General features: G+C 46.0%; 2 protein-coding genes across 2 annotated transcripts; one reads left to right on the forward strand and one right to left on the reverse strand.

Moving 5' to 3' along the window:
* Window positions 1-2463: 2463 nt before the first annotated feature.
* On the forward strand, window positions 2464-4316 carry N7484_010424 (uncharacterized protein; the record flags this gene model as incomplete). The annotated part of the gene is made up of 4 exons (XM_057120811.1): window positions 2464-2594; window positions 2653-2823; window positions 2881-3342; window positions 3392-4316. The coding sequence occupies 4 exons, from the start codon at window positions 2464-2466 to the stop codon at window positions 4314-4316; spliced, it is 1689 nt and encodes a 562-aa protein (XP_056966565.1).
* Window positions 4317-9078: 4762 nt separating this feature from the next.
* On the reverse strand, window positions 9079-10726 carry N7484_010425 (putative MFS sugar transporter; the record flags this gene model as incomplete). Its single annotated transcript, XM_057120812.1, has 2 exons — window positions 9079-10442; window positions 10522-10726. The coding sequence occupies 2 exons, from the start codon at window positions 10724-10726 to the stop codon at window positions 9079-9081; spliced, it is 1569 nt and encodes a 522-aa protein (XP_056966566.1).
* Between the last annotated feature and the right edge of the window lie 1014 nt (window positions 10727-11740).

Below are 11740 nucleotides of genomic sequence, written 5' to 3' on the forward strand. Positions count from 1 at the left end.
GGAGAGGCTTGGCGGGTAGCGGTAGGATTGCTTCTTTTGGCTCCGGGGTCTTGGCCTTCCATATTCTTTCCGACAGCAATATAAAAGGAAAGACATAATTGATGTATACTTATTGAAAAGCTCATGTGCCGGCGAGGGATTGAAAAATGTTGTTTGTGAGATTTCAAGTGTACACAAGCACCTCGGGTCTCTAATCAATCCCATGTTAGTTTTGGATGTTTAGCCCTCGGCATTTGAAATGACTCGTAATCAAAAATTTTGATTGGTCTCTTTGTTCTTTTAATATATCCAAACATCGCTCAGCCCACATGAAGGGTTTTGTTGCGTTGAAGATCTTCTGCAACGCCACCAAATATCCGAAACACATACGTCAACATACTAGCCAGATGCGTGTGCACTAAAGCAGAGGCTACTTCTAGAGCCAATAAAACACTTGAGGTTGAAAGAGCACATCATATAGAGCTAAGTCAATCAACAATAATTAAACGAGTCCCAGAATTGTCAGCTTGCCATAAGAAAAGGAGGCATGGAGGCAGACGTAAGCATATTTAAGCATCCTTTTTAGAAAGTATATCGATAGCTCTTCTTGGAATTCTTAGATTGTCACAAAATCTATCTTCCTCTGGGGTATTGACCCTTGTCTAGACTGGACTCCGGATTGCCGCGGCCTTGGAGGCTCCACTTTGGGATTCTTCGCTGTAACACCCAGTAGATCTCGCTCCCCCACTTATATTAGGAGTGGAAAGCTTGCACGGATTTGGCTCAGTGTATTCTATACTGATAGTTAAATGATATTGGACGCCAAGAATGCCAAGGGGTGATAAAGAGAAAATCGTGGCTGCGGTGTTTTGTATTGGAAGGTGCTCATACTGAAACACTGTGGTGGGCCTTTTGCACACCCTGCTGCCAGAAGAGTCGTGGTTGGTGGATTTGGAAGATGCCGCAATCACCGTGCCTCTCGGGATATGATTTCCAACTCCCCGGAAGCCTAGACCCCAGCAAAGAAGTGGAATAATGATTACTTCTCCAAGCAACTTTCATTCTGGGCTAAGGGAGTACGGCCTTGGCCAGTAAATGAATGAATCTTTTCTAGAGTGAAATGGATTCACGTCTTTGCCCTCGCAAAAGACAAGTCTGCAACGAAAAACACACTAACTTCGCGGACAGTTGTGACTCCTCAACCTGCAAAGCATATCATATACACCCGTTCAATTTTCCCTCCGGGATTCCAGACGCGAATGAAATGCCTCACTGGTAGCTATCAATAAATGTTCACCCACGCCCAGAGATTGCGACATCTGTCGCAAGTGCTCTGATCTATCACATCTCATGAGTGTGTGCTCAGCGTGCAGTAAGCTGAAACCGAGCCCTGTGGGTGCTAGAAGGTGAAGTGAGCACTGAAAGATCGTTTCCCGTGAACATTGCAGGTGTTAATTTGGGATGCCGGCTTGGTAAAAAGAAAATGTAACCACCTGGACATGGCTATAGCAAATAACGACAGTAAAATGCCTGTGGGTTGATTATATCCAATATCAAATATGTTTTTTTATCCCGATTCCTGTTAATTCCTTGCTTCCGTAGGAACTCATTGCCGTGAATACAATGCGGTATGTGGAGTGGACATCTGCAAAAAAAATACTCGTTGAGGATATCCCAGTTGTTAATCTTGCCGACTATAATTGCCTTGGGATCGGGCAAATTTTGGTAAATATCAGATCTGCAAAGGAGATATCAGAAGAATTATTATTATCTCGTGCTCACAGTGATGTTGACAATAATACCGTGATCATGCTTCTTCCGCGACAGACATAATCAGCCTGTGGAAATTTCTTTGTCGCCGGATTCATTCCGCACATCGCTCCTCATGGAACATTCAGTACGCATCTCGTTCGAATTATATTTGCTCGTGATCAGGCGTGCTGTTAGAAGAGAAGTAAATGGAAGAGGTTGAATAGTTGTGAGGACATTAACTGTCATTATCGTCGTAGGTAGTCACACGGACCATTGTGGTGCATTTACTAAACGCAAGCTTAACTTAGTTACCAGGCCAGATGAACACATAATAAGCAGACACGGCAGCTACTATGGGAGCATATAATCAGACGGGTATTCACGATGGACTAGCGCACTGCTCTTTTATCACAACCAGCCTCAGAGTTACACCACGTGCCCCGTGTCAACGCGATACCCCCCGCATAAAACACACAATCAACCATGTTTTCCCCATGAGAATATTCGAAATGACGATTCAAGTCATCATGGGCTTTGCAATAATAAAATCAATGTCGCATACCTGTATTCCACGAGAAGTCGCTGCCCGTCATGGCATGCATGACGTAATCCATATTGAGAGTCGTTGACTCAGCAATCAATTGCAGCTGTTGGTATGCAAGATTTATTTTTTCATTGATTCTATTGTGCTTTCCTACCAAACTGAGCCTTTAGCTGATTTAGGGTACCACCATGGAGACAAATGATGCCGAAGAGGTCCCTAAGGAGCAATCCCCTGTTGACCCGACCCCCAACCCTATCCACCGATCATCGACGGTCAGTACGCTCCATCACAATCAATTTGACGATTCTTTCTTGTCGAGGTGAGGAATATCATATACCAATTTGAATGCTTCATGTTAAAAACTTACATCACTCAAGAGTACGCTCGTTCTTCAAGAGAGACGATCACATCGGCCATGTTTCCCGGCACCCATTACGAGACAAGGAAGATATCGAAATCCACACATGGCAAGGTCCTGATGACCCCGAAAACCCTTTCAATTGGAGCAAAACCTATAAGTGGGTGTTGACTTTAACAGTTTGCTTCATGTTAGTTTGTCCTCTTCTTACATGCTCTCATGCTGCAAAAGCTAATGGTGGATACAGTTCTATCCTGACAGGCCTGCCCGCAGGATCCTATGGCGCAGGAAATAATTATATGGAGCAACGGTTCCACGTACAAAATACCCCGTTCCCCAATTTGGCTTGGGCCACAACATCCTGGAACATGGGAGCCGCCTTCTGGCCACTCATCTTCGTCCCGTTGACCGAATCCTCGGGCCGGATGCCGGGCTATTTTGTCGCTTACTTTATCCTCGTTGTCTCCCTGTTCCCGTCAGCATTCGCACAAAACTTTGCAACGCTAGTTGTGACCAGATTTTTTGGTGGCGGTGCTTCCTCTGTCAGCATCAACATTGTGGGCGGTAGCATCAGTGATGTGTGGTATGGTGATAAAGCTCGCAGTCTACCAATGTCACTGTTTGGATTTACTAGTGTGGTTGGAATCGCGCTAGGACCGTTTGTGGGTGCTGCTATTCAGACAATCGACAAAAAAGATCCATGGAGATGGTAAGCTTGATAGATCATTCTCCAGATGAGCCTCACTGACATCGAGCAGGATATTTTATATCCAGATCATCTACAATGCTGCATTGATCCCGGTATTCTGGCTGATTCTTCGCGAGACCCGTGCCGACGTTATTTTGAAAAGGCGAGCTAAAAAGCTTCGCAAAGAGACCGGGAGACCCATTTATGCAGAAGCCGATCTTGATACCACTAGTGTATGGAAACTACTTCAGGTTTCCTTCGAGCGACCGACTCGAATGCTTCTCACGGAGCCGGTGGTCACATTCTTCACTCTTTGGGTTAGCTTCGCATGGGGGATTTTGTTTCTTTTCTTTTCAAGCGTTTCACAAACATTCAGTCACAATTACGGCTGGGGTACATTTACCACTGGTCTTGTTCAGCTCGCTATTTCTGTTGGCGCGGTGATCGGTACCGTCTTCAATCCAATCCAAGACTGGATCTATCTCCGCTCTGCGAAAAACAATCGTGAGCAGCCAGGCCGGCCGGTTCCGGAGGCTCGTCTCTATACATCGATCCCTGGAAGCTTGCTTTTTGCGGGGGGTTTATTCTGGTATGGGTGGGCAAGTTCTGGGGATGGATCCATTCACTGGATTGTGCCAACTCTTGGTATTGGATGCACAGGTGTTGGAATCTATAGCATTTACATGGCTGTCGTGAACTATCTGACTGACGCCTACGAGAAGTACGCTGCATCGGCGCTGTCGGCGGCTTCGCTGGGGCGGAACACGTTTGGCGCTTTTTTGCCCCTCGCCTCCTACGAACTTTTCCAGACTCTCGGTTATGGATGGGCTGGCTCACTGTTAGGATTCGTTGGCGTCGCCCTTTCGGTTGTCCCTGTTGTCCTGGTACTTAAGGGGCCGGATATTAGACGCCGCAGTCCGTTCATGCGCGAGTCGATGTTTGACTCGGGAGAGTCGAATGAGTCTACTGAGCCGATTGAGCCGGAGAAAGCCTGATATCTGTCGTCCTGAAGCTTCGAACTCGATCAATAGAAGATTGCTTTTTCATATAAATTCTCTCGGTTCTCTCAAGGAAATTGCCCCGATCGGACGGGTTAAGACTGTGGCTATGGACCCCAATAGCCGGGTGGGCGAGTCCTTGAGGGCAAATTGATAAGCAGATCTGAGTCTTCGATGGCAAAACTGTGCATAATTAAATTGTGAATCCGGAATAAGTCAGTTCTAAGTAGGGATTCGGGAGTCCTGGAGAGACGTCATCAGTACTGGACAGATGATGGAGGGTAAGAAATATAAATATGGGTCGGAAGGATGCGGGGGGCCTTTGCAGATCACCTGAGGCTTCGCGAAGGTTTCACCACCCCTGAGGCAGCTGAGCATTTGTCAGACAATAGAATGACGCTTCTGTCCTTCGATCCAATAGAATATCATAAATACAGGTGATTATTCAACAGTAACAAATATACCGGCACTCGTGGACTCCCTGGGAATTTGCCAAGTTCTAAGGCGTCGTTCATCAGGTCAGATGCATATATAGATCTCGAGTTTGTTTGGTTCTGTAATCAAAAACAATCAAAGTACCTTTCGAACTGGAAGAATTATTGTGGCTGCTTATTACAACACGGCTGAGCGTCGTGGCTATGTAGTGTTTGTAGCCGACATGGTACGCCTGTATTTTGTGTATTTGATGTCATCGGCTTCTAAGCTTTGCTTTTAAATCCCAGTCTTTTCCCAATTTCCATGATTGTACATAAATCACATCATGGTCAACTTCTTAACTACACTTTTAGGTATCCTCAAGGGGCTTATCTATCTAATCGTCACGCTTCTTACTTTAGGACTATTCGCAATCTGGCTTCAAATACGTGACTTATTTATACTCGTGAGTATTATTCCCTGACCTGCACTCACCTAGCATCAAATAATAGCGTGATCTGATCGAACTTGTCATCATTATAGGTAGCGAACGTCCTTTCCCCAAGCCGTCGTGTAGGAAATGTTGTTTCCCCCGGCAGTCCAGGTCATGGTGGAATCTGGCCGAAATACATCCCTCCCATAAATGGCATTGACAGCCGGTCTCCATGTCCAGCGTACGCATCGTCACCCTGTATGTTTTACTAGTACTATTGACTCTTCTGACCCGCATGCACCGTTTATCTAGACTCAATGCGCTTGCCAACCACGGTACGTATAGAAAAGTACACACGATCTAGAAAAGAGCCTTGGCTAAAGAATGTTGTGCAGAAATATTGCCACACGATGGTAGACAGCTCACCTATAAACAAATCTCACGCGCAGTTCAGCATGCATATAATCTGTCGCCGACCCTCGCAGAGCAGCTCACTTCTTCCGCCAGTCTTCTCGACCAAGGAAGGGGCTATATCAACTTACATGACCTGAATGCATTGAATGTGACTAGACCATAAGGATTGACTCAGGGTAGATACTGATAATATTTTGTTCTTAGGTTGTCCAGCATGACGCCTCATTCACGCGTCCTGATATTGCCTTCTGTGCCGACCAAAGCTTTCCACACCCTAGGATGGTCGATATGTTCCTCGACCATGCGACAAATGGCAAAAACCTCTCACTAGATGACATTGTGTACTATTCGGGACTTCGTCGTGCTAAGTCAAAAAGCTCAAACGGGCAATACTCGCTAACATGGAGCTTTTTACATAAGTTCTTTGGTGAGTAGATTCTCCATATCGGGATATCCCTTTTCTTCTCCAACAACTGACGATTTCATGCCACGTTGATAGGATCTGGAAACTCCGCACTTATATTCTCTATTTTTGGTGGCGATGTCGAAGATCTAAGGGTCTGGCTGAGTGAGGAGCGATTTCCCGACGGATGGGAACCCAAGAACAGAGAGGCACATGGACACACTATCGCAGTTCGTTCTGTTTTACTCTTCCTCCCTATCCTGCTTTGCTGTATATCTGATTCACTGACAATCGCGGCACATACAGCAAGCACAAGCCACGTCTCTCACGATCGAGTTTAATATCAATGAAAAGCAGAAACTGCACCCTACGGATGTGGCTTACCTCGAATCTAATGAGCAGTATTGAACCAATCTGCGTGACCTCTTCGCTTCATGAGGAACTATCATAGGAAAGTGATGTGTACTCTAATTTTGGGGTTTGAAGCATAATAAGTGCTGGACTGGACGTGTTACTGTAACAACTCCTTTTCCTTTAATGAAGCCCAATGTTCTGTACTCCGAGATCAAAACATGGAAAAGACTTGGATTGCTGTAACTCCCAATAGCTGCATGAAGAAATCTATTTTTCTAGAATTGGCAACAACAAATAAAAAAAGCAACAGAAAGTCAATATCGATGGAAATGGCACCGCAATTTGGTACACCAGGAACTACCTATCCACTGTGCGACTGCGAAGTACAGTAAACGGAATTCTTGCCATTCTTCGGGATGCTTAGCAAGAATGAATTAATGGTCATAGGCAGTGAAATATTTTCGTCTCCCGAGCAGTCAGGATTGCTAAATGTTTAAAGCTTTATGTCAGCGCACAATGCAATTCTAGTCGTACTGGTAAATCTCACTTATATAGCGAACAGCCATTTGTGGCAGCAGTCCACTTTACCTTGTCCCTAGCAAAAGATAAGCCCCAAGTACCATCAAAGAATGGGAGAAATGCTCACGCATGATTCAAAGTTGTGCACTGGTTCATGTTGACATTTTGTAGCGAACAATCATCGGAGGACTCATTAGCGCAATACTCAACCTACACTCCAAGGTCAGCGATGTGGCATTCCGTTGAAAAGCATCCGAAAGATTACCTACCAGAGAATGATCACTCATCACTGGAGCCGCAAGGCTGCTGCCTAGGTAAAGCAAGAAAGCTGTGGAGAATATCTTGGAGGCCATATTTCCTAATATACTTTCGATGAAAAAGAGAATCAATCAACGCGAGTGCCGTCAAACAACGACAATCAAAAGTCGTATAAGCAACTCACTGCAGATATATTATATACTAACTACGAGCCACGAAACAGTGACAAGAACAGGTAATGCCCCTGAGATCGGAGATTCTTCTCCCACTCATATTTCAAACCAATCTGTATTAGGTCGCACTGAATCTCAACGCGAACCGTAGATAAATGACTAGACACCTTTGAAAACTGGACTTGACACCCAAACATGTAAAGCTAATGTATTTTTGACGACTTATGAACAACAAATTGATGGTTTGCTAGGCTCAACAATTGTTTGCGCCAAAGAGCTAGGCATTGAGTTTTCAAATTAGTTCAATTCTCAAATGGTACCCATGGCAAGACGTCATGGATGCTCGGGCTGAGTTTCATTCTTGGCAATTTCCCCTATCCAACAAGAAAAAACGGGCGATCTAGTTCTGATCAAAACTTGACAGTTCACTCGCCTCATGTGGGTACGTGACGTTGGTGGCACTACAGCTGCAGGCCCCCGAGTAAGGGGATTGCACGGACTATCCTCTTTACTGGGGATATATGCATATTCCTGATTGCAATTATACGAGAGACTAAAAATTCGAGTTTTACCGGCTGATTCGAGATCCCGCTGGTCTTTCTGAGCAGATGAAAGGGAAATTAGAGTCAACGACTTTGGTGGCCCAGTAAAGCTAAGCAAGAGGCTCGCATGTCAATCCAGCTGGCCAAGCGCAGCTATTCATGAAATATACTTATTGAACACCCAACGGCCTTTGATACGAATCAACAGCTGATTGTACAGTTGACGATATGGACTGTCAGATACACTGGGTGTTTGTTGTGTATTCCACTATTTGAACGAAGTTTAATAAGTAGGGAAAATGATGACATGGGCATCAATTCTCGCATCTGACAGCATCATAAGACTTTCCTCGCTAGTAAAGCCAATAACCTGAATGCCGGAAAGTTTCGCGGCAGTTGCTGAGTGAATGATTCCCCTTGGCCATTGCTTTGCTTATTTCTTACATGTGGGGCAGATTTAGGCAAGACTAGTTTCAATTCAGTCAAGGATCAACCCTTGGCTCGAGGCAGAAATATGAAAAAGTGCAAACGCAGATCCGAAAACTAATACGCAGGGTACTCTCATGTTAACTTTCCGTAGTTTACAGCGGTGTAGGAGCGGGTCAGAAGACAAAGCTCATCCGTTCCCATGCATTTCCAGTGTCTTCTCTAACCCCGGAAGTCAAGCGAATCTTCCAAAAGCATGAGTCTATTCGTGGCTTCTAGCAGAGTTCACGTCATAAAGTCCAATTTTTCTATCATAAGTTATCCAATGTCTGTGAATTTGTGTTGATTTTGGTGTTTGGTTCATTGTCTCTTATCTCCATCGATCCACAAATGCCGGCCCCGATCGGAGCTTGACCTCGGACAACCCGAACCTTCAGGGCCATGGAAGCCGAGCATCGGCACCTGAGTTTTGACCAGAAATTAAGTGGGGAGTGACAGACAAAATTGAAGTTAGGCGACTTCACTTCGATTAATCATTGAATAAGAGCTTTTACCTCAAGAAGTTGGTAGAACTAAGTTTGCTTTGAACCGTGTTGTGGTAATCAGATGTGTAGGGGACTTCCGAGTCATTTGTAACTAGGTGATGCATTTTAATGGAGTATACATGTGGCATTAAGTTTACCAGGAGCTTCGAGGTCAAAGTGAGAGATCTATCGTGTATTGAAGCGGCCTTCCATAGACCAAGTCCCTATCTATCCATTCTATGTATTGTACATGATTGTCGCAATGCTGGCTATATGAAGATTCGTAATGTCGTTAAAATTTAGAACTTGGAAGCCTTCTTCGCACCGGGCTCATCACTGTCCGTAGCCTTGGCCATCTCAGCCGCTTCGACGCCATGGGTGTCAGCCACATGAAGCTTTGGCATGGAACGAGCAATGCGAGGCGGATCGAAAATGCTCTTGGACTGGATGAAGATCTCGTCGATTTCTTCCAGTGATCTTCCATTAGTCTCAGGGAAGAAGAAGTACACGATCGGAACAATGGCAGCATTGAGAACGGCGAAGATAATATAGTATCGCCATGAAATGGTGTCAAAGCCGACGGGAGTAACCTCCGCCAAAAGGAAGTTGAACATCCATACTGCCGTGGTGGAAACAGCACTAATGGCTGCTCGTAGTTGTAATGGAGCTACCTCAGTCGCGTACAGGAAGGTCAATCCAGAGAAGCCGATGGTGAAGATGAACTCGAAAATGAAGAGGAACACGACCGCAGCGATCATAGCAGCAGTGTTGTCGCTGAGTGAGTTTGTACCAGCGAGGATTGCCATTGAGACAGACATGCCGGCTGCACTCCACAGCATCAGGACACGACGACCCAGGCGGTCAATTGTGAAGTATGCCACGAAGCCACCTAGCGGCTGCGTGAGGCACATTGATGCCGCAAGGATCCGAGACTTGGTTGCATCTAGACCGAGGTATTGTTGGAAGATTGTTGTTGCGTAGTAAGTGATCAAATTGATACCACACATTTGTTGGAAGACCTGGCCACAGGCTGCGAGGACGGTGCGGTGGAAAAGACGCTGCTCACCCATATAGAGTAAGCTCTTGAAGGAGCCAGAACCAGAGAGAACAAGAGAGGTTTCAATATCGCGGATCTCAAGTGTAATTTCTTCGGAATTTTCGTCGGTATCAGCGAGCGCAGCGAGAATAGCCCGTGCCTCCTCGGTACGCCCCTTCTTAATCAACCAACGAGGCGACTCGGGGAGAAGCATCACAAACGCCATGACGATCAAGGACAAGACGATCTGGAAGGCGAGAGGGAACCGCCATGAGACTGAGCTGCCAGTCACAAAGTAGAAGCCGAAGTCGATCCAGAGGGAGATGGTAATACCCGCGCCGATGAAAATTCCGTCCGTAACGACGTGTGCACCACGCTTGGTGGGTTTGGAGATTTCGGACTGCCAGACTGGCACGGTAGCAACGTATCCTCCGGTGCCGTACCCGAGAACCAATCTAGCAACGATGAATTGGGCAAGCGAGAAAGAACTAGCCATCAAGACTGCTCCAATAAGTGAGATGAAGGTAGTGATAAAGATAATACGCCGGCGACCAAGAATATCTCCCAACTGAATGCATGATAATGAGCCGAACATTCCTCCCACGGTGTATAATGCGACCACGGTTCCTACAAGAGATGCGTTAGAAGAGCTCTTTGACCTAGGAACGCCATACAAAAACGAGTCGCAGGTCATCAAAATACATACCCTGAATTGTAGAGTTGTAATGTTTTTCAGCGCCCGTCGTAGTGAGTGTGTTCATCTGAGGGAATTGTTCTGCAAATGCCTTCAAAGTCAAAAGACCTCCAGTAACACCTTGATTGTATCCATATGTCAGAAAAGCCGGACAAACAACCAGCCACATGATGGCACGACTCAAAGCCGTTCCACGAAGACCAAAGTAAGGCGCCATGTTGATTTCAATGGTCAAACTCAACCAAGATCCTAGTCAAGTTAAAGTTGGTGATCATGCAAGGATCATAAAAAAGTCACCTCGCCAAGGCCAAGTATGAAGTTAGAGGTGATCCAATTGATATATACAGCAAGCACAGTTTCCACGGCCATCGGCGTCCCCCGACCTGACAAACGCGACTTTTACAGCAAATTGTGGACCACCATCCACCCCGGACCGAGCATCGCAGTACTCATTGGCGAGTACCATAGGCGATGTACGGCCAATCCAGGCCCGATCTTCGGAATAGTGGAGACCGAACCCGCAACGAAAACCGAAAAGGAAATAATATTAGCTAAAATCTCTTGGTTTCCCCGGATTTTGCTCGAACGGCACTCCAGTTCTGGGGATTGATGTAGCGCACCATCCATCTCTTGATCGGGATGCCTAGTTTCAAACCCAAAGATGCCGAAATCATTTTAAAAAAGCCTAAAAGGTGACTCGGTCCGATATCCATGTGTCCAGAGATAGCACTGACTCCCGGCCTACGGGGAGAGGTGCTCCACTTTGTTCCATCGGACCCGGCCGATGACCAGTGAGAAGAGACCTCGGGCTACGATAACGGATTTGGTTGTCATGAGTATTTGTCGCGATCAAACCGATAATCTTACCCCGGATGCTGGTGCCCCATATTCCGAGCCTTCCATGCCGTGCTTGCATGCGTTCTATGAGCTGACCTGAACTGCATGGAGCTACAGTCGCCACGCGCCAAGCACACTAGTACCTCATGAGGAATTTTTTCCCGTTTATTAGATTTTTAAATGACTGTGCAACGCTCTCTATCTGTCGCGTAAATCAAAACCCGCGAGATCACCCGAGTTGATCATGCTTGTTAGTAAAATCAAATGGGTTTCCATGTTGATAATACCAGCCGGTCTGTGTGCATCGCCGATTTGCAATATGAATTAGATGACAGATTCTCGTTCGCGAATTATGGGTCTTGACAAGGCAAAATCTTCGTTTCTTCAACCTTGC

The sequence above is a fragment of the Penicillium longicatenatum genome, assembly GCF_028827895.1.
Source record: "Penicillium longicatenatum strain IBT 33135 chromosome Unknown contig_7_segment0_segment0, whole genome shotgun sequence".
Lineage (NCBI taxonomy): Eukaryota > Fungi > Ascomycota > Eurotiomycetes > Eurotiales > Aspergillaceae > Penicillium > Penicillium longicatenatum.